General features: G+C 42.0%; 1 protein-coding gene across 1 annotated transcript in view; it reads left to right on the forward strand.

Annotated features, from left to right (window-relative positions):
- Positions 1–212: 212 nt before the first annotated feature.
- CPN1 (carboxypeptidase N subunit 1) overlaps positions 213–23,496 on the forward strand; it is a 30,028-nt gene continuing 6,744 nt past the window's right edge. The window contains exons 1-7 of the mRNA XM_082853999.1: positions 213–646; positions 5,179–5,378; positions 10,823–10,978; positions 13,411–13,593; positions 14,811–14,922; positions 16,781–16,920; positions 18,763–18,862. Of these exons, the coding sequence (XP_082710125.1) occupies positions 427–646; positions 5,179–5,378; positions 10,823–10,978; positions 13,411–13,593; positions 14,811–14,922; positions 16,781–16,920; positions 18,763–18,862 (1,111 nt within the window). The 5' untranslated portion in view covers positions 213–426. The remainder of the gene's footprint in view (positions 647–5,178; positions 5,379–10,822; positions 10,979–13,410; positions 13,594–14,810; positions 14,923–16,780; positions 16,921–18,762; positions 18,863–23,496) is intronic.

Raw genomic sequence — 23,496 nt, forward strand, 5'->3', positions numbered from 1 at the left:
TGTTCTATTTTAATACCCTTTCCTATATTGTAATATAGGGAACAAGGACAGGCCAAGCTTCTCAAAATTCTCCGGGAATCAAAGGGTTATAAGCAGCTATTTATTGAAGCCTGTTTACAGTCCAGTTAATCAGTAAACCAGAATCAGTGAAACTACCCAATCTGAAGAAGTGCAAAAACCTTTCAAAAGGTTTTCATGGATTAGGAGAGGCAGAGAAATGGGGGAGGGGAGATGAGTGCCTATTCCAGAGCTACATAAATAACTTCTGGCTTTGGAGGGACAGTTCTGAACTTTCTTCCCAGGCACTGTCACACTGGTGTTTACTGGCGGGAAACTAGGAAAAGCTGGTTCTTGGCCCTTGGATTTTGACTGGTTACTGGGAGAAGCGGGGCCCATTTTAGTGGGTCTCTGAAAAAGCCCGGCAAGATGTCAGACCTGGTCTCAATTTTCCTCCAGCTCCTTCTCTTCAAGTTGGTTGCCCCGGTGACCTTTCGCCACCACCGCTATGATGACCTCGTGCGGACGCTGTACAAGGTGCACAATGAATGTCCCCATGTCACGCGGGTTTACAGCATTGGGCGCAGTGTGAAGGGAAGACACCTCTACGTGCTGGAATTCAGTGACTACCCTGGAATCCACGAGCCCTGTAAGCCCTGAGCATGTGTCTTAAAGTGTGTGTGGGCAGGACCCTTCCCTTACAAATCCAGTAATTGGGGTGGTTTCTGGGGAGGTCCCTGGACCCCTCGACCCATAAAGTATCACCCCTTCCTCAGCCTGGACTAAATATTTCCTTGCTTAGCCTACAAACTGGCCCTGCCTCTGGGGAGCTGCAACCCCAGTTCAGGCTCCAGTCTGCTCCTCCTTTTTGGGTTCTGTTTGCTCAAGACCTTAATGGTAAAAGGTGAATCTTTTTCCCTGCTCCCTTCCCATCCCCCCCGCCTTCCCTCCCATTACCCTTCTTTCTTCCTTGCTGTTACTATTCTGCCTTTCCCTATCCAACGCCTCTGGAGAAACAGTTAGCCCTTCTAGTTCTGCCAGAGCTTAGGGACAGCTCTTTGGGGAATGACGGTGTACTCAGAGTATGGGATCCTGGAGAGAGTTTGAGGTTTGTGGTATTCATTTTATTCATTGCATTATTTGTTGTTAGTTTGTTTCTATTATAAAAGCCATCCATGTTTGGATTAAAGTAGAAATTAGATAAGGTAAAAACCTCACCCGTCATCCCACCACTCACGGATGACCATCGTTAACATATTGATGTATCTCCTTCTAAACTTTCTTCTATGCATGTTTAAGCCACCTCCCCTTACCTACACGTCATTTTTTTTTTTTTATAAATTTATTTATTTATTTTTGGCTGTGTTGGGTCTTCGTTTCTGTGTGAGGGCTTTCTCTAGTTGTGGTGAGCGGGGGCCACTCTTCATCGCGGTGCGCGGGCCTCTCACTGTCGCGGCCTCTCTTGTTGCGGAGCACAGGCTCCAGACGCGCAGGCTCAGTAGTTGTGGCTCATGGGCCTAGTTGCTCTGCGGCATGTGGGATCTTCCCCGACCAGGGCTCGAACCCGTGTCCCCTGCATTGACAGGCAGAGTCTCAACTACTGCGCCACCAGGGAAGCCCATCATTTTTTTTAATAAAAATGGAATCATACTATATCTGCTCTTCTCATTTCATAGTCTTTGATGAATAGCATGTCTGTAAATATAGATCTACATTATCATTTTTGGCTGCATAATATTCCATGGTTGCAAGGTTGTATTGAGCAGTTCATTTATTGATGGGCATTTAAGTTGTTTCTACTTTACGGCTTTACTTAACAGCAATTGTGACATTCAAGTACGTCAGTTCCTCTTTCAAACTGTCAACCTCAAGTCTCTTTTCCTCCCCACTTCCTCACCCTTCCGCCAGCCCAGATTCCATCACAGCCTGCCTAAATGATTGCACCAGGCTCCTAACGTTCTCCTAACGCCTAACAGCCACCACTCTCTAAACCTTTCATTTAAGACACAGACGCTAGATGCCCAAATACTGATATAATCCCCTCCCTCCCTTGCTTAAAAACCTTCAGTGGCAACCTCACACCCAGTGGATTCTGTCCATGACAGCTTCAAACTCTTAAGTGGCCAGTTCGGGGGGAAGGGAGAGAGGGGGGTGGGAGGCTGGCTCAAGGAAGGCTACGTGATTAGGCGACCATAAGGGCCTTGCTTTGAAAATGCACTTGCAGAGCAAACACCCTGCTTTTACTCAGGTCGTGTGTTCATTTGTGGAAGCTTGCGGGTGCTAATGGACATTGTAGGCTTAGCCCCTCACTCCACGCCCCTTTCTTGGTGCTCTGTCTACTTTCTATCATTCAGTGCCTTTCTTGAAGCTTTTCATACTATTATACCTCACCGATCCCTCTTTTCTCTGATGCCCTATCAAAGGTGCATCCATTCATTCCTTAATTATTCCACAGGTATTACTGATGACCTACTCAATGTAAGCACTTTGGTAGACTCTGAATATCGCACAGAGTATAAAACAAAGACTCTGCCCTCAGGGCCTTAATTCTAGCGAGGTAAGACTGGCAATAAATAGGTAACTAAATAAATATATATTATACCAGATGAAAATAAGTGCTATTGAGAAAAAGAAACCAGGAAGGAGAGATAGGGAGTTGTGGACAATTGTGGGTTGAGTGGGGGAGGGGTGTTGCTTTTTAGGAAAGCTTCTCCTTCGAGGTGATTTTTGAGTGCGTGATTAAGGTGCCACATTGGCTCTGGGGAGGAAAACACCGCACAGAGGCAAGAGCCGGAGCACGCTTGGCATGTGTGAGGAGCAGCGAGGAGGCCCCTGTGGCTCCGGGACGGTGAACCACAGGAAGGCAAGGTCAGAGCAGAGCTGTCGGGGATACTGGGCAGGAGGAGATCACGTGGGGCCTTGCAGGCCTCTGCAAAAATGTTGGCTTTTGCTCTGAGTGAAGTGAGAAGCCATTGGAGGGTTTTAAGCAGAGGAGTGACATGATCTGACTAAAAATTTTAGAAGATCACTCAGAACAAGAGTCAGCAAACTAGAGCCTTGAGGGCCAGGTACCTGTTTTGGTAAATAAAGTTTCACTGAAATACAGTCACACCCATTTGTTTTTGTATCATCTATGTCTGCGTTCACTGGAAGCGTTGAGTAGCTGCAGTGAAGACAATATAGCCCAGGAAGCCCAGAGGATTTACTATCTGGTCCTTTACAGGAAACGTTTGCCAAACACTGACTCAGGAGAATAGACTTGTATGGTTGGGCAGATGCAAGGAGTTCAAGTAGGAGATTTATTGTAGTAATGCAGGCTTGCGATTGTGGGAGCTTGAACCAAAATGATGACAGTGGTTGTTAAGAGAAGTGGTTGTATTGTATTCTGGATATACGGAAAGTAGAGACAAAAGAATTTTATATTGAATACCTCCTAAGAGCAAGGGACTATGGTAGGTTCTACAAGGCAGTGGTTCCCAAACTTATGGATTTCACACGCACACACAAATATATATATATGGGAGATCAGAGGGGACTAAAATAGATTTTCCAAATTTTATTTTACTGAACAAGGATGTTGAAGAATACTACCTGCCATCTGCTATCACCATCCTTTCGTAAAATAAAGTATAACTTAACACCAAGAAAAGTCAGAAAGACATGATAAGATTAAAGAAATACACTAAGATCAAAGAATGTACATTATAGAAAATCCACCACACAGTCCTTATGGGTTATAGACATTCCTTTGGGAAAGACTGCTGTAGCAGATAAATAACAATGGATTGTATCCTAAAGAAAGTTAAAAATGGCATACATTGCAAAGGCCAGGTCCAGTAAGGAAAATAGGACATGTGCAAAATTAGCCAAAACTCAGAGTAGAAAGTGGTATCATAAAAGGGAAGTTTAATAGCGAGTTCACTCCCAGCAAGGAGATTCCAAGATGGCTTCACAGAGTAAGGAGCATTTGAGCCTAGATGGATGGTGAGGAGGGCATGGAAATGTGAAGATGAAGAGACACAGAATCAGAAAAGGCATGAAGGCAAGAGAGTGCTGGATGGGGGCTTCCCTGGTGGCGCAGTGGTTAAGAATCTGCCTGCCAATGCAGGGGACAGGGGTTCGAGCCCTGGTCCAGGAAGATTCCACATGCTGCGGAGCAACCAAGCCCGTGCGCCACAACTACTGAGCCTGAGCTCTAGAGCCCATGAGCCACAACTACTGAGCCCGCGTGCCACAACTACTGAAGTCTGCGTGCCTAGAGCCTGTGCTCCGCAACGAGAAGCCACCGCAATGAGAAGCCCACTCACTGCAAAGAAGAGTAGCCCCTGCTCGCCACAACTAGAGAAAGCCCGCGCACAGCAATGAAGACCCAACACAGCCAAAAATAAATAAATAAAATTAATTAATTAAAAAAAAAAGAGTGCTGGGTGGAAGGGAAATGGCAAGGGCTTTTCTCCTTCTTTTTAAAATAGGGCAAGAATGATTTTTTTAAGTGGTTCTAGAGGCTCCTCTTATGACCTCAGTTCTAACTTCAATTGAACAGTTAACATAGCCAAAGAAAAGACTAAGGAATGAGACATACATAGACTCCTTCCTACTCTGTGCCTCAAGACACAGCATTCTCAGATATGAAAGGGAGATTTTAACCTGAGTACCAAGAAAATTAAATTTTCAACTGGTGCAATTAGGAACTGTTATGCTGTAACCTGGAGGACTTTAGACCAGCAAATCTTGGGAAAGCACTATGCTTATCCTGAAAAGATTTGTCTCTGAGAAGCATTAAGCTACCTCAGTGCCACCTGGGCTTTGACCTCCATTATTAATCTGCCAGGTGACCTCAGACAAGTTACTTAACCTCTTCCATACCCAGTACCCTCATCCTGAGGATAATAATGCCTACTTTACAGGTTTTCTGTGAAGATTAGCAATGCCATAAATGGCTAGTACACAGTAGGGTTTTAATCAGTAGTAGACATTATTATCCATGGCATGAATTTTTGTAGCATTGTAGTTGCAGTTTGTTCAAGGGGGGCACAGGGATTATTGGAAAAGACCTAACAGAAGCATGAGGTTTTCTTTTATTCATTACTGAAAAAGAGGGGAAACGTCCCTTGCATGGTTAGGAATTAACTGCACTCGTAAGCTTTCCCCCATCTTTATGTATGTTTCTCTCACTTGCAGTGGAACCGGAAGTCAAGTATGTGGGGAACATGCATGGCAACGAGGTGCTGGGCCGCGAGCTGCTGCTGCAGCTGTCGGAGTTTCTGTGCGAGGAGTTCCGCAACAGGAACCAGCGCATCGTCCGGCTGGTGGAGGGCACGCGCATTCACATCCTGCCGTCCATGAACCCCGACGGCTACGAGGTGGCCGCCGCCGCCCAGGTACCGAGCCCCAGGGGGAGGCCCTGCAGAGAGCAGAGCCATCTTAGGGAGTAAGGAAAAGCCGGGAGACCAGGTGTCCTCTCTGTCCCACTGTAAATGCCACGATGTGATAGAGGAAAAGCTGGAGAAATAGAACGAAGTGTGAAGACGGGTTCAGCACTGTAGCACCCTAGGCAATGAATGGGGGTTCTCTCTGAGTCTCAGTTCCCTCCCTTCCCCGCCTTTCCAGCTGAGTTCTCCACTTCATTGTGAGGATCAGTGAAGCAGTATCAGTGACAACATTTCATCAACTGGAAGGTACTGAACAGGTGTGAAGGGATATTGCAAGACGCCCCTCCTTCCCTGAACTTTTAGCTGCCAACCTTAAATCCTCTTCTTCCTCCCATACTACACTTACATTTGCATTTGGAGGGAAAAGAGAAAGAATGAGCTTTTCTCAGAATTGTGGGGTGGCAGGTTAGTCCTGTTACAGATTCTTCATGCTTTATTCCATCTCTGTATGGCTTTTCTCCTCTACTAGTATAGTAGTCAGCCTTTGAATTCTTTATTTTAGAGTTACATTATTCAGGGGACAAATTTTAAAAAGTGTTTATGGGCTTTATTTCCTAACATAAATTCAGAATATTAGTGTGCCTAACTTTAAGTCAGTGATTCTTTTGTGGCTGTGCATCAGAATTGTAGGTGAAGATATTTGAGATACAGGTTCTCAGGTCCTCTCCCCACCCCAAATCTACTGAATTAGAATTTTCAGTGGGTGAGGGCAGGCATCTGCCTTACACAATGGATATGTTTCTTTAGAAGCTCTATTTAAACCTGGTTTGTTTGGGTTTGTTTTTTTTTTTTTTTTGGAGGGGGATGTAAATGAAAGATTTTTTTTCCATTTAAAAATATGTTTATTGGGGGTAGTCTTAAAATGTTTTTTATGTTTAAGACTAGACTTCACTACTTTACTTTTTTTTAAATTTTGGTTTTATTGTGGTAAGAGCACCTAAGATGAGATCTACCCTCTTAACAAAATTTTAAGTGTACAATACACTATTGTTGATGATAGGCAAAAGGTTGTACAGCTGATCTCCAGAACTTATCTATCCTGTTCAACCAAAACTTTATACCCCTTCATTAGTAACTTCCCATTTCCCCCTCCTCCCAGTGCCTGGCAACGACCTTCCATGCTCCGATTCCATGAATCTGACCACTCTGTCCCATACAAGTGGAACCACTCAGCATCTCTCCTTGAATGGCCCATCCTGGTTTAAGCCTACTAGAGGACAGGGCTGAGGGGTGAGGAGAAGCAGGGAGGGTAATGGAGCCAAGATGTCGAGCCAAACACAAATTCGACCCTTGCCATCTTACAACCTCCTGCTGACATGACTCAACAGATGAAAAAAAAAAAAAAAAACTTTGTTCCCCCCCCCTGCCCCCCTGCTGGAAATCAGAGAGATGGACATGAATATGCCTTGAGACTTGAATTTCCAAAAGAACAGGACAATTTGAGAGTGTTGTAGGGGTGAACCCAGCGTGGCCACTTTCCTTCTAGTGGCCCTTCCCTGTATTGCAGTGGGGAGACTGGAGAAGCCCCTCAGACCTGCCCACATCTTTTGTGCAGTGAAGTGGGGGTGGGAGGAGGTGGAGAAAACCCCTGCCAAATCCTAGAGCTGTGTCTCTGGGGAGCCAGTCACCTCTGCTCACCTGCTATGTACTTGTTCAAAGGGAGCAGATCTTTTTTTTTTTTTTTTGCGTTTTTTTTTTTTTGCGGTACGCGGGCCTCTCACTGTTGTGGCCACTCCCAGTGCGGAGCACAGGCTCCGGACGTGCAGGCTCAGTGGCCATGGCTCACGGGCCCAGTCGCTCCGCGGCATGTGGGATCTTCCCGGACCGGGGCACGAACCCGTGTCCCCTGCATCAGCAGGCGGACTCTCAACCACTGCGCCACCAGGGAAGCCCAAAGGGAGCAGATCTTGAACCTGAACCCAAGAGAGGACCCATCGGGTTCTCAGATTCCCAGAGCTACGTGCCGTACCCAGAGGAAACCTGTCTGCATGGCTACACAGGGAAGACCTGCCTGGCCACCTAAATTTAAAGCCACCTGTAGGTAAGGTAGAATAACATGGCTCCACCTCCCAAAGATAGTCAAGTCCTAATCCCTGGAACCTATGAATGTGTTATGTTACATGGCAAAGGGAATTAAGGTTACAGACAAAATTAAAGTTGTTAATCAAGTGACCTTAAAATACCCTGGATTATTTGGGTCGGCCTAGTGTAACCAGTCACAAGGGTCCTTTAAATGTGGAAGAGGAAGGCAGAAGGTCACAGGCAAAGAGAGATTTGAAGATGTTCTAGGGAAACAGATTCCTCTAGAGACTTCAGAAGGAACACAGCCCTGCTGACACCTTTAGATCTCGTGAGACCCATTTCTATCTTCTGACGTCCAAAACTGTGAGATCATAAGTTTGTGCAAAGTTAAGCCCTAAGGTTGTGGCAATTTGTTACAGCAGTAATAGGAAGCTAATAACTGAACCCTGTTTATGGGAACTTCTGTTAAAGGAAGTCCTTACTGCCAGCTTAACTAATGACCCGGTGTGAATAGTAAGTCAGCTGATAGGTAAATCAACGTAACTGCTAATATGGACAGTTATGAGTTAACGCTGATATAAATCAGCAAGCAATGAAAACCCCTGGAAGCATAATGAAAATCATTATCTCATAGAAGTGAAAAATCAAACTCCAAATAGAAAAATCATATAAATGTTTTCCACTGGAACAGAATTGATGTAGGAGACTTAAAAGAATGTCAAAAAATATGTTTTCAATGAGATCTAAGAATAAAACACGAGCAAAATGCCACGATAATAGAGAAATCTGAGAACAATAAAGAGTTCTTAGAAAAACACGAGAGTAGTAGTACATCTGTGAGTTTTTAGCCTCCTAGTGTCCATGCATTCATCCTACTTCCAGTAATGGCCACCAATTCGGGCTCTCCCCTCTCAGTCCGCAGGGCTCCAGTAGACACTATTCTGCCTCTCCAATGCCAAACAAAACACCAAACAGAATTTCAGTTTTGCAAGAGCCTGTGAACTTATCTCTATTCTCCTGCTTTATATATTTTAATTATTTATGTAAATATCTATCTCCCCATATATACCATGAATTCCTGGAAAGCTAGCATAATGTCTCATGATCTCTTTCCCTAGTGTCTCTCAGGGGACTTTGAATGGAGATAGACCTAAATAGATGTGGATTGATTAAATGGATGGATGAATGAATGAATACATGACCAAATAAAGGATGAAATGTGAAGTGTGAGCAGAGAGGTTAAGGGATCCACAAAGTTGATATCGCTCAGAAAAAAGATAATCAAGGATCCTAAGTAAAATAAATAAATAAATAAATGGGGGGATGGTTTCCACTTCGGAAAACAGTTTAGCAGTTTCTGAAAAAGTTAAATATGGACTTACTTTATGATCCAGCAGTTCTACTACTAGATATTAGAAATGAAAACATGTGTCCACACACAGACTTATACACAAATGTTTGCAGCAGCATTATCCACAATAGCCAAAAAGTGGAAGCAAACCAAATGTCCATGTACTAGGTTTAATAGTATCCCCTCTGCCCCCTCCAATTCATGTCTACCTGGAACCTATGAATATGACTTTGTTTGGAAATAGGATCTTTGCATATGTAATCAAGTTAAAGTGAAGTCATACTGGATTAGGGGACCTAAGTCAAATATAACTGGTGTCCTTATAAGAAGAGAGCAATTTGTACTCAGAGACACAGACATACAGGGGAGAAGACTATGTGAAGATAGAAGTAGAAATTGGAGGGAGGCATCTACAAGCTAAGGGACGCCAAGGACTGTCAGCAACCACCAGAAGCTAGAAGAGTCAAAGAAGGATCCTCCTCTAAAGCCTTTAGAGAGCATGACCCTGCTTGATTTCAGACTTCTAGCCTCCAGAACTGTGAGAGAATACATTTCTGATGTTATAAGCCACCGAGTTTGTGGTAACTTGTTACAGCAATCCCAGGAAACCATACAGTCTATTAACTGGTGAATGGATAAACACAATGTGATAAATCCATATAATGGAATTATTCAGAAATAAAAGGGAATGAAGTCCTGATACATGCTACGACATGGAGGAACCTCAAAAACATTTTGCCCAGTGAAAAAAGCCAAACATATAATATATGATCCCACTTACTGAAATGTCCAGAAAAGGCACATCCATAGAGACAGAAAGTGATTACCTAGGGGTGGAGTAAAAATGAGGAGTGACTGTAAATGGGCATGAGGTTTCTTTTCAGGGGGATATAAGTATTCTTAGATTGTGGTAAAAGTTGCACAATTCTGTAAGCATACTAAAATTCTTTAAATTGTATGATTAAAATGGATGAATGTTGTGGTATGTAAGCTATATATATCAATAAAACCGTTTTTAAAAAATAGGGGTTCCCACCCTCCTACACTGTTGGTGGGAATGTAAACTGGTGCAGCCACTATGGAAAACAGTATGGAGGTTCCTTAAAAAACTAAAAATAGAGCCACCATATGATCCAGTGATCCCACTCCTGGGCATATATCTGGAAAAGATGAAAACTCTAATTTGAAAAGATACATGCACCCAAGTGTTCATAGCAGCACTATTTACAATAGCCAAGACATGGAAACAACCAAAGTGCCCATCAACAGACAATTGGTTTAAGAAGATGTGGTATAAATATCCAATGGAATATTACTCAGCCATAAAAAAGAATGAAATATTGCCATTTGCAGGAACATGGAGGGACCTAGAGATTGTCATACTAAGTGAAGTAAGTCAGACAGAGAAAGAAAATATTGTAAGTGATAAGTGATATCACTTATATGTGGAATCTAAAATAATATACAAATGAATCTTTATATAAAACAGAAACAGACTCAGACATAGAAGACAAACTTATAGTTACCAAAGGGGAAAGGGATGGGGGAGGGATAACTTAGGATTATGGGATTAACAGATACAAACTACTATACATAAAATAGATAAGCAACAGGATTTACTGTATAGCACGGGGAACTGTAGTCAATATCTTGTAATAACCTATAATGGAAAATAATCTGAAAAAAATACATATATAACTGAAAAAATTATACTTTCTCGCTGCACATACCTCTGTCATTCTGATTAAATAGACATAAACAATTTTTTTAAAATAGGGGTTCCCATTATCCTGAAACACCCTCCTTTTGTTAGAGCTTCTCCTGGGATCTCTACCTCCAGCATGTGGTTTATAGAGAAACTTGAACCACGCCACTGGGACTTTGGATGAGTTAAAGGAGAAAATGCTACATCGTTTGATAGATCGAGCTAATGTGTAAAAAAAAAAAAACTGTACAGTGTTCTTCAAATAGAGCATTCAGTCTGAAACCTTCATCTTTTATTTCTTCCTTTTCCCACTAGGACAGGGACATTTCTGGGTATCTGGTTGGCAGGAACAATGCAAACGGAGTGGACCTGAACCGCAACTTCCCTGATCTCAATACCTACATCTACTACAATGAGAAGAACGGAGGCCCCAACCACCACTTACCCCTTCCAGACAACTGGAAAAATCAGGTATAAGACAAAATTTGCAAGCAGAAGCAGGTAAATCAGCATCTGGAATTTCTTCCCTGAATCTTCACATCAACTAAATATGCAATAATAAAGCATCAACCCAATTCTGTGCTAGTCTGTCCAGAGCAATGCTAACTGTAACGTATGCCTCTTTGTACGTTTTCCCTCCCTGAGCATAGAGCCCTTCACTGAGCACATGATATTTGATGTTAGTGGTGAGAGTGGCAAAAGAGGTGAAAGTGGTATCACACCGCTGCACAGCACTTCAAAATTTTATAGAATTCTTTCTCAGCTAGCATTTCAGTTGATCACGGTAACACTCTGGTAAATGCATCAAGCCGTGTTATCCACTCCCATTTTACAGATAACACTTAATAGAAAAAATAATTTAAACTCACACCGCTAGTAATTGGTGGACTCAAGATTAAAACCCAGGTCTTCTGACTCCTCATCCAACATTCTTTCTACTGCACTATACTGTTGACAGAGAACTGTAGCATTCTAAAGAGAAATCTCTCTTGCATGTGATGAACTGTACGCTTATCAACAATTAGCTAGAGAAAGAGGTTCAGGGAGTCTCACCCTTAGAAGAGAAGTTTTTCTTCTTCTCTTTCTGTATGACCCGTGACCACCTTACCATATTCTCATTTCCCTTGCTTTCTCAATCAAAGGGTCCCATCTGATGCTCCCAGACCTCTTGCCGCTTGGTAATGCGAATGGTTTCAGCCTGACGGTCTTCCTGTTCCTGGGAATGACTCTTGTCATCCTTGGAGCATCACCACCACCCTGTTCCTTACACTGTATGGGCTAGTTCTAAACATTTTGTGTGAGTATCTAAACTTAGAGACTGGGGAGAGAAAATGAAAGCAGGTGCAAGGCTTTATATTGGGAGTTTCTAGATGGAATCTTATCAGTTTTTTCCCCTTGGAACTGAAGCAAAAGTCATGCCGACATGTTTAGATTTTGGAGAGCAGCTATGCTCTTGGCTCAAGGAAATAATACATCAAAAATAACTTTGCATTCGTTGACATATCCAGCCAGAAGGATGTTCTGATTTATTAAACTTGTCTACATAAAATAAGGTAATTGAGCCAGTAACAATTAAACTCCCACTGGCCCTCTGTCTGCATCTTAGAAGGAAAAAAGACAATGAGAAGTCCCTCTTGCTCTTGAGGGGCCAGGAACAGTGAGAGGCTGGCCTCCTTCTGATGGATGGAGGGTTAGGACATGGAGAAAGGACTGCTTTAAAGAATCTGAGTCCTGGTCACAGAGCTGGACCGGTGCCTTGGGATTATATCCATTCCGATTGGATGAGACTCAACATTATTCATTCAGTCTCCCTTGGAATAGAAAAGATGGAGGCCTTCACAGCTGACCCTTGGTCCAGGACGAGCCGTTAACACATTAACACCACATAACCTCTAAGCACATCCATCTTGAGGGGAGGAAAAACAGTGAAGACTGTAAATTATTTACTTACAAGGCCAATAGATTCAAGGCTTTCTTTAGAATACTGTCACTCGCTAGCAATATAATCTGCAATAGAAATCTGCAGTAGAATGGGTGGAATCTCACTACTTAGCCAAGACTGGCCCATATTACAGTATGTCTAACTCATGAAATTTGGGTATGACCACAGGAGAACATTCTACATGTCAACAACACAGCAGATGTGTTGGGGGAAGGAGGAGGTTGAAAACCATTGCTGTAAACCAACAATTTTCAGATATATTTACTAGAACCCTAAATTTCTGCAGAGGAGCTCCAGAAGCTACTGGAATAGTGGGTAAATTGGAGGACCCTTTTTTGTTGCCAGAGAGAGGCCAAACTGGGACTCTGCGCTCTCCAATTTATGTTACCCCTCTTCAAACTGCTCTTTTTCTCCCTCTCTCTCTTTTTTTTTTTTGATAGACTTCATTTTTGAGCAGTTTTAGGTTCACAGCAAAATTGAGTGGAAAGTACAGAATATTACCATATATTCCCTGCTTCCCATTATCAACATCTCCCACCAGAGGGGTACATTTATTACAAGGATAAACCTACATCGACTTGTCATCATCACCCAAAAGTCCATAGTTTACATTAGGGTTCACTCTTCATGTTGTATATTCTGTGGGTTTTCACAAATGTATCATGTATCTACCATTTTGCATCATGCACAATAGTTTCACTGCCCTAGATGACCTCTTTTTAGCTATTGAATACTTGGTTTCCATATGAGATTTCATTTTAAACAAGTGTTCCATTCACTTAATTTGTTAAACTATCACACAAAAGATCAAAATTTCCCCATCTGCACTTCTCATATCTGGTAGGATTCTCTTTGCTTTATTCAGACATGCCATCCTCTCAGGCCACAACCCGACAAACTCATGTAAACAGCCATCTGGCTTCAGTTGCAGCTTCACCGCCAAGCTCTCATCTCTCCTCAGGTGGAACCCGAGACCCAGGCAGTGATCCAGTGGATCCGCTCCTTCAACTTTGTCCTTTCAGCCAATCTCCATGGAGGGGCAGTGGTGGCCAATTACCCATATGACAAGTCCCTTGAGCACCGGGTCCGAGGTTTCCGCCGCACTGCCAATACCCCCACGCCTGATGACACACTTTTTCAGAAGGTATGCAGAATGGCTGCCTGTCCAGCCAGAGGAACTTGGGGCTTAGGAGTGTGACTGAGGTCAAATCAGTAACACAGGACCCTGTTAGGAATGAACAAACAGAAAATGATTGAAAATACCTCCTGCTCGTTAAGAGCTTACAATCTAGTATATTACATTTTGTTTTGAGTGATAAGCCATAAATTCATGAAAAAGTAAATAAATAGGAAAGCTTTTTACAGTACAGTTACCAAAATTTTAAAAAATACTTAAGCTAATGACAAGCAAGAAATATGCCAAAAGCCTAATAGTGCTGGTGGTAAGCTAGAGCATTAAATGTGAATTTGGGGGCTCTAATTTACGGTTTTATGGTAATATGGCTATATTAATGAAAAATAGACCATGCACATGAAAAAGGTTTACATAATAGTTCAAAACAGCAATAGAATAAAATTAACAGATGAGTTATTTTATAGTTAATATTATTAATAATATATAATTAATATAACAATAACATTACTTAGTATCTCAATTTTTTTCTTTTTTTGGGCTGTACCTCGTGGCTTGCAGGATCTTAGTTCTCCGACCAGGGACCGAACCTGGGCCCCAGCCTTGAAAGTGTGGAGTCCTAACCACTGGACTGCCAGGGAATTCCCCTATAATGATAACATTATTAATTCAACAGTTAATGAATTACACAGAGAATAACACCAGTTGTTGCTTTGCAAAGCAAGTATACTATTATATTTTCTTCTCTAGTAATCTCATTTTGTCCACTATTATAAAATAGTAATGAAAGAGAATTATAGAGATTTTGAATATATTCCTCTCTTTCCAACACACATCTCTCACCCCCAATACATAATTCTTTTTGTCACAAAGCCCTATCTTTCTTGCTTCTTGATTTCTCTTATAAAACTCGGCTGGAAAATGAGGTACACCTCACTGAGGTACACCTAGAGGGGAGCTTATACATTATCGAGTGCTACCCCTCACTTTGCACTTGAAGAAATTTAGGCCCAAGATAGTGGGAAAATCAGAAGATAGGTCTCCTAACTCTAGTCTACTCCATGCACACACAACCCATCTCTCTATTCCTTCTGGTATTTTCTTTCGCTAAAGCAAATAATCAGTTGTTATACCTAGTGGGGTTCTTGGCCTCACCCTGCTTCTGAGTATGAGCATTGCCACATGAGTTGGGGATACTCAAGGTCGTTTTCCACCTGCTTTACCTGTAGCTGGCCAAGGTCTACTCCTATGCACATGGATGGATGCACCAAGGTTGGAACTGTGGGGATTACTTCTCAGATGGCATCACCAATGGGGCTTCCTGGTATTCTCTCAGCAAGGGTAAGAAGAGTGCTAAGCACAAGAGTGCTGTAAGCTGAAGTAGAATGGGGTTCGTTTCTCCATTTAAATTATCATTCTTTTTCACAGAGAAATGATAGGAATGCTATTTTGCATCCAAGTAGAGATCTGAAAAATGGGAAGTCTTAAGTTAGCATTTAACATCATCTTGTGATTCTTTAAAATGGAGGTCTGGGGCTTCCCTGGTGGCGCAGTGGTTGAGAGTCCGCCTGCCGATGCAGGGGACGCGGGTTCGTGCCCCGGTCTGGGAAGATCCCACATGCCGCGGAGCGGCTGGGCCCGTGAGCCATGGCCGCTGGGCCTGCGCATCCGGAGCCTGTGCTGCTCAACGGGAGAGGCCACAACAGTGAGAGGCCCGCGTACCGCAAAAAAAAAAAAAAAAAAAAAAAAAATGGAGGTCTGGACACCTTGTGGTCCATTAAAACTGGTGGTTTACATAGTGGATTAGGGCATAGGAAGGGAATAATGCAGTCAAGTGGTTAAGAGCATGGGTTCTAAGGGTACACTGGGCTGAAACCAGGCTTGCCCATTCACCAGTTATGTGGCTTCAGGCTAATTACTTAACTTCTCTGTGCTTCAGTTTCCTCATCTATACTTTAAGAATAACACTACTTGCATTGTAATTCTGATGTAAGTATTAAATAAAGCACATAGAGGATTTGGAAATGCCTGGTTTATAGATGTTAAGGTTTTTCCGTAGTAACATGAGGTATGCCTCATGTACCAAAGAAGGAGAGATGCTGGCCTGGACACAAACAGTTCCTCTGATATGTGCTCTCTGTACCCTGCCTACCCATCTCCCATCAGAAGGGGTTTGCTGTGGACAGTGGCCATTGATAACATAGCAGAAACCTCCAGCAAGAGGCTTCTCTCTCTATTCCCTGGGCTTTTCCCATCACTGAGGGTCAAGATAGAACCTCTGTTCACAGACCTTCAGTAGATAGGGACCCTAAGGTTAGGGAGGAAGCTGAAGCAGGAAGCTAGGTTCTCTTAGGAATCATGTTGCAGCAGCTGTCTTTCCCCATCTTCTCACATCTGACCTGTCAGAGCCCAGGTAGTAGAAAACTCACTGGAGAGGGCTGAGCTGATGGCTGGTCCTATGGGGAGTGGGCAGGAGGAAGGTGAGGGAGTCATCATGTACTGGGAAGGCGGTAGACTTATCATGGCTGAAAACTCACTTGAACCCAAGGCAAGAAGATTTCTTTTTTTCAAAGACAGATATACATTTATTACCTTTTGTTATGGAAAGTTTAAAAATCACTAAACAAATACGATAATTTTTTTTAAAACACCTTACCTTTAATATTCCTGTGGAACATCAAGTAGGATTATGTATTACTGGAAGTTTATAAGACTAGGTAACAGATTTAAGAATCATCTTCCTTGTCACTTTACTACATCTACCAATATCTACCAAATAGTTTACTGTTAATTTAAGCCCAGGCAAGAAGATTGAACTTTACTTTCTTTAGTTTGCATTAGGAAAGCAATAAGTACCCCCTCCCAAATTTAAAATATAAAATATACTTTTTTGAATTATACTTGTTCCTCCTTTTCCCTTCCCATCCTCTGGGAAAGCATGACCCACTGCCTCCACTGAGAATCATTACCCTAAATTAAAGGGGTGCAATTCCAAGATCATGAAGTTTGTATCAAAATGATAGTATGGTCTCTAGACCAGCATCATCAGCGTCACCTGGAAACTTGTTAGAAATGTAAATGTTCACTGAATACATACTGAATCAGAACCCTGGGGTTAAGCCCCAGCAATCTGTATTTGGCATGGGGTGTTGGGTGGGAACCTGGTTGTACAAATCTGCCACTGCCCTCTTTCACTTAGGAATGCAAGACTTTAATTACCTCCATACCAACTGTTTTGAGATCACACTGGAACTGAGTTGTGACAAGTTTCCGCGGCAAGAGGAATTACAGCGCGAGTGGCTGAGTAATCGGGAAGCCCTAATTCAATTCTTGGAACAGGTAAATCCCATTCCTTAACTCTCCTGGTTACAGAAAGGGAAGTGTTTTCTGACGGTAGGCAAGGTATTTTGTGTGACTCAGGTCTGACTTTTGCTCTGACTCATTACAATAGATCTCAGCTTCTCTACCAGTGAAATTAATTCATTCAACATTGTTGAGCACAACTATCTGTCAGAGACTGTACTATATGCTCAGGATTAAGAGTAAACAAACAGGGCTTCCCTGGTGGTGCAGTGGTTAAGAATCCGCCTACCAATGCAGGCGACATGGGTTCGAGCCCTGTCCTGGGAAGATCCCACATGCTGTGGAGCAACTAAGCCCGTGCGCCACAACTACCTGAGCCTGCGCTCCAGAGCCCACGAACCACAACTACTGAGCCCCAGTGCTACAACTACTGAAGCCTGTGCGCCTGGAGCCCGTGCTGTGCAACAAGAGAAGCCACCGTAATGAGAAGCCCACGAAGAGTAGCCCCCACTCACCGCAACTAGAGAGAGACCGCACGCAGCAAGGAAGACCCAACACAGCCAAAAATAAAAACAAATAAATTAATTAATTTTAAAAAGAAGAGTAAACAAACAACAAATATCTCTGTATATATGCAGCTTATATTCTAGTGAGGAGAGACAGACAATAAAGAAAAACTAAAATAAATTTTATAACATGTTAAATGCAAAATGCTATGAAGAAGGCCTTACAGAGAAAGTGACATTTAAACAGATTTAAAGGAGGTAAGGGGGGCTTCCCTGGTGGCGCAGTGGTTGAGAGTCCGCCTGCCGATGCAGGGGACACGGGTTCGTGCCCTGGTCCGGGAAGATCCCACATGCCGCGGAGCGGCTGGGCCCGTGAGCCATGGCTGCTGAGCCTGCGGGTCCGGAGCCTGTGCTCCGCAACGGGAGAGGCCACAACAGTGAGAGGCCGGCGTACCGCAAAAAAAAAAAAGGAGGTAAGGGAGTAAACCACAAAAATATCTAGGGGAAAAGGGGCTCCCTGATGAAGTCACAATTGCAAATGCAAGGCCACAACAAGTAGATGAAAAGATGCTCAAAATCCTGAGGGAAATGTAAATCAAAGCCACAGTGAAATACCACCTCACACTCATTAGGATGGCTGCTATAAGAAAAACAAATTTACAAACAATGACAGAAAATAGCAAGTGTTGGCAAGGATGTGGAAAAATTGGAACCCTGGTGCAGTGTTGGTGGGAATGTAAAATGGTGTAGCCACTATGAAAAACAGTGTGGTGGTTCCTGAAAAAATTAAAAATAGAGCTGCCATATGATCCTGCAAAACCACTTCTGGGTATATATTCAGAAGAACTGAAAGCATAATCTCAAAGAGATATTTGTATATGCATGTTCATAGCAGCATTGTTCACAGTAGCCAAAAGGTGAAAGCAACCCAAGTGTCCATTGATGGATGAAGGGATAAATGAAATGTGGTATAGATACACAATGGGCATACAGCCTTAAAAAAGAAGGAAATTCTGTCATATGTTACAACATGGATGATCCTTGAGGACATTATGCTAGGTGAAATAAGCCAGTCCCCCAAAAAACAAATATGGTATAATTTTACTTACATGAGATATCAAGAGTAGTCAAATTCATAGAGATAGAAAGTAGATTAGTGACATGATTTGACTTAGATTTTAACAGGATCACTCTGACTGCTCTATTGAGATTATTGGGGATCGGGATGAGACCAGAGAGACCAGTCAAGGGTCTATCACCATAATCTTTGTGAAGATCAAGTGCAGAAACACATGGGAAAGGGCTTTGTGGACTCTCAAACACAGCACAAAGGTTTTATGAGCATAACTATACACTATAAACTTTCCTACAGGTACACCAAGGCATCAAGGGAATGGTGCGCGATGAGAATTATAATAATCTTGCGGACGCTGTCATTTCTGTCAGTGGGATTAACCATGATGTCACTTCAGGTAGGTGGCCACTGCTTAGTGGGGTGAGAAGGAAGCTTTCACTCCCTCACCGTCTTCAGCCTAATCAGGAGGCCAATTTGTAAGCCAGTGAGACCAGCAGGGACATCAAGGACACGGGGGGGGGTGGTGGATTGGAGGAAGGAAGGATAACAGGATTGAGGACAGGAATTAAGAGGCAAGGGCCAGGAAGATGTAAATGTAACATCTCTCTCAGCATTCAGGAGTCACTGCCTCATACAGCTTTGTTAGGGGTGTTTCCTGGGTTTGAGGTTATTAATAGCTCACATACTGGTATGGAATGGGCTAGAAAAAAAAAGACTGTAAAACTGATGTTTAGTCTTGTCCCTGAGCCAGGCATTTCTCTACACCTCCGTTCAGGGAAGAGTTAGTAAAAGGCATTCCATAGGCTCGCTGCAGGGCAAGATTGATGGTGGGGGCAGATCTCGGAGCCAACTTGGAACCTTCTAGAATGGTACAGAATATCTCACGGCACAATGGTGTTGCCAACTGCCCCAGCCCAATTTGATCAGGTTTGGGGTTGTTTGTTTGGTTTTTAATGTAGAGCAGTAGCTCCCAGTGGTTAGGAGCAGGTGAGATTTGCCTCCCTCCCCCAGCCTTGATACCAGCATGCTCAGCCACATTTCACTGTGCAGGCTTTACCAAGCAGGCATCTTACAGCTCAGACAGTCTGTTTAAACTAGATGAATCTCAGCTTTAAGATGATAACTTATATTCTTTAAGGTGATCCCAACACGTCTTACATGAACAGTTCATTCAAGGCAAAGGCAACAACATTCTAAAGGCAGAATTCTGTAGCCCCACAGTCAAGCATCAGACACCAGAATCCTCCAGCCCAGTGACTGGAGCCAGGACTGTATAGGGAACCAACCTTTGGAATCTGTAAGAGCTTCAGGGCCTGCTAGATTCTTTATTTTAAATTTATTTATTTATTTATTTATTATTATTTTTTGGCTGCGTAGGGTCTTCCTTGCTGTGCGTGGGCTTTCTCTAGTTGCGGCAAGCAGTGGCTACTCTTCGTTGTGGTGCGTGAGCTTCTCACTGTGCTGGCTTCTCTTTGTTGCAGAGCACGGGCTCCACGCGGGCTGCAGTAGTTCCTGGCATGCGGGCTCAGTAGTTGTGGCTCGCGAGGTTAGTTGCTCCGTGGCATGTGGGATCTTCCTGGACTAGGGCTCAAACCCATGTCCCCTGCATTGGCAGGCAGATTCTTAACCACTGCGCCACCAGGGAAGTCCCATAGATTCTTTTTTTTTTTTTTGAATTTTATAGTATTTATTTTTTTATATGGCAGGTTCTTATTAGTCATCCATTTTATACACATCAGTGTATACAGGTCAATCCCAATCACCCAATTTAACCCACCCCCACCCCTGCTTTCCCCCTTGTGTCCATACATTTGTTCTCTACATCTGTGTCTCAATTTCTGCCCTGTAAACTGGTTCATCTGTACCATTTTTCTAGGTTCCACATATATGAGTTAATGTATGATATTTGTTTTTCTCTTTCTGACTTACTTCACTCTGTGTGACAGTCTCTAGATCCATCCATGTCTCAACAAATGACCCATTTTCGTTCCTTTTTATGGCTGAGTAATATTCTATTGTATATATGTACCACATCTTCTTTATCCATTCATCTGTCGATGGGCATTTAGGTTGCTTCCATGACCTGGCTATTGTAAATGGTGCTGCAATGAACATTGGGGTCCATGTATCTTTTTGAATTATGGTTTTCTCTGGGTATATGCCCAGGAGTGGGATTGCTGGATCATATGGTAATTCTATTTTAACTTTTTTAAGGAACGTCCATACTGTTCTCCATAGTGGCTGTATCAATTTACATTCCCACCAACAGTGCAAGAGGGTTCCCTTTTCTCCACACCCTCTCCAGCATTTGTTGTTTGTAGATATTCTGATGATGCCCATTCTAACTGGTGTGAGGTGATATCTCATTGTAGTGCTGATTTGCATTTCTCTAATAATTAGTGATGTTGAGCAGCTTTTCATGTGCTTCTTGGCCATCTGTATGTCTTCTTTGGAGAAATATCTATTTAGGTCTTCTGCCCATTTTTGGATTGGGCTGTTTGTTTTTTTACTATTGAGCTGCATGAGCTGTTTATATATTTTGGAGATTAATCCTTTGTCTGACGATTCATTTGCAAATATTTTCTCCCATTCTGAGGGCTGTCTTTTCGTCTTGTTTATGGTTTCCTTTGCTGTGCAAAAGCTTTGAAGTTTCATTAGCTCCCCTTTGTTTATTTTTGTTTTTATTTCCATTACTCTAGGAGGTGGATCAAAAAAAGATCTTGCTGTGATTTATGTCAAAGAGTGTTCTTCCTATGTTTTCCTCTAAGAGTTTTATAGTGTCTGGTCTTACATTTAGGTCTCTAATCCATTTTGAGTTTATTTTTGTGTATGGCATTAGGGAGTGTTCTAATTTCATTCTTTTACATGTAGCTGTCCAGTTTTCCCAGCACCACTTATTGAAGAGACTGTCTTTTCTCCATTGTATATCCTTGCCTCCTTTGTCATAGATTAGTTGACTATAGGTGCATGGGTTTATCTCTGGGCTTTCTATCTTGTTCCATTGATCTGTATTTCTGTTTTTGTGCCAGTACTATATTGTCTTGATTACTGTAGCTTTATAGTATAGTCTGAAGTCAGGGAGTCTGATTCCTGCAGCTCCGCTTTTTTCCCTCAAGACTGCTTTGGCTATTTGGGGTCTTTTGTGTCTCCATACAAATTTTAGGATTTTTTGTTCTAGTTCTGTAAAAAATGCCATTGGTAATTTAATAAGGATTGCATTGAATCTGTAGATTGGTTTGTGTAGTATAGTCATTTTCACAATATTGATTCTTCCAATCCAAGAACATGGTATATCTCTCCATGTGTTGGTATCATCTTTGATTTCTTTCATCAGTGTCTTATAGTTTTCTGAGTACAGGTCTTTTACCTCCTTAGGTAGGTTTATTCCTAGGTATTTTATTATTTTTGTTGCAATAGTGTATGGGATTATTTCCTTAATTTCTCTTTCTGATCTTTCATCATTAGTGTATACGAATGCAAGAGATTTCTGTGCATTAATTTTGTATCCTGCAACTTTACCAAATTCATTGATTAGCTCTAGTAGTTTTCTGGTGTCATCTTTAGGATTCTCTTTTTTTTTTTTTTTTCATCTGCAGTGACAGTTTTACTTCTTCTTTTCCAATTTTTATTCCTTTAATTTCTTTTTCTTCTCTGATTGCCGTGACTAGGACTTCCAAAACTATGTTGAAAAATAGTGGTGAGAGTGGACATCCTTGTCTTGTTCCTGATCTTAGAGGAAATGCTTTCAGTTTTTCACCATTGAGAATGATGTTTGCTGTGGGTTTGTCATATATGGCCTTTATTATGTTGAGGTAGGTTCCCTCTATCCCCACTTTCTGGAGACTTTTTATCATAAATGGGTGTTGAATTTTCTCAAAAGCTTTTTCTGCATCTATTGAGATGATCATAGGTTTTTTATTCTTCAGTTTGTTAATATGGTGTATCACATTGATTGATTTGCATATATTGAATAATTCTTGCATCCCTGGGATAAATCCCACTTGATCACGGTGTATGATCCTTTTAATGTGTTGTTGGATTCTGTTTGCTAGTATTTTGTTGAGGATTTTTGCATCTATATTCATCAGTGACATTGGTCTGTAATTTTCTTTTTTTGGAGTATCTTTGTCTGGTTTTGGTATCAGGGTGATGGGGGTCTCATAGAATGAGTTTGGGAGTGTTCCTTCCTCTGCAATTTTTTGGAAGAGTTTGAGAAGGATGGGTGTTAGCTCTTCTCTAAATGTTTGATAGAATTCACCTGTGAAGCCATCTGGTCCTGGACTTTTGTTTGTTGGAAGATTTTTAATCACAGTTTCAATCTCATTACTTGTGATTGGTCTGTTCATATTTTCTATTTCTCCCTGGTTCAGTCTTGGAAGGTTATACCTTTCTAAGAATTTTTCCATTTCTTCCAGGTTGTCCAATTTATTGGCATAGAGTTGCTTGTAGTAGTCTCTTAGGATGCTTTGTATTTCTGTGGTGTCTGTTGTAACTTCCTTTCATTTCTAATTTTATTGATTTGAGTCCTCTCCCTCTTTTTCTTGATGAGTCTGGCTAATGGTTTATCAATTTTGTTTATCTTCTCAAAGAAGCAGCTTTTAGTTTTATTGATCTATGCTATTGTTTTCTTAGTTTCTATTTCATTTATTTCTGCTCTGATCTTTATGATTTCTTTCCTTCTGCTAACTTTGGGTTTTGTTTGTTCTTCTTTCTCTAGTTCATTTAGGTGTAAAGTTAGATTGTTTAGTTGAGATTTTTCTTGTTTTTGAGGTAGGCTTCTATAGCTATAAACTTCCCTCTTAGAACTGCTTTTGCTGCATCCCATAGGTTTTGGATCATCGTGTTTTCATTGTCATTTGTCTCTAGGTATTTTTTGATTTCCTCTTTGATTTCTTTAGTGATCTCTTGGTTATTTAGTAACGTATTGTTTAGCCTCCATGTGTTTGTGTGTTTTATGATTTTTCCCTGTAATTCATTTCTAATCTCATAGTGTTGTGCTCAGAAAAGATGCTTGGTATGATTTCAATTTTC

The sequence above is a fragment of the Leucopleurus acutus genome (genome assembly GCF_964270905.1).
Source record: "Leucopleurus acutus genome assembly, chromosome: 14".
Taxonomy (NCBI): domain Eukaryota; kingdom Metazoa; phylum Chordata; class Mammalia; order Artiodactyla; family Delphinidae; genus Leucopleurus; species Leucopleurus acutus.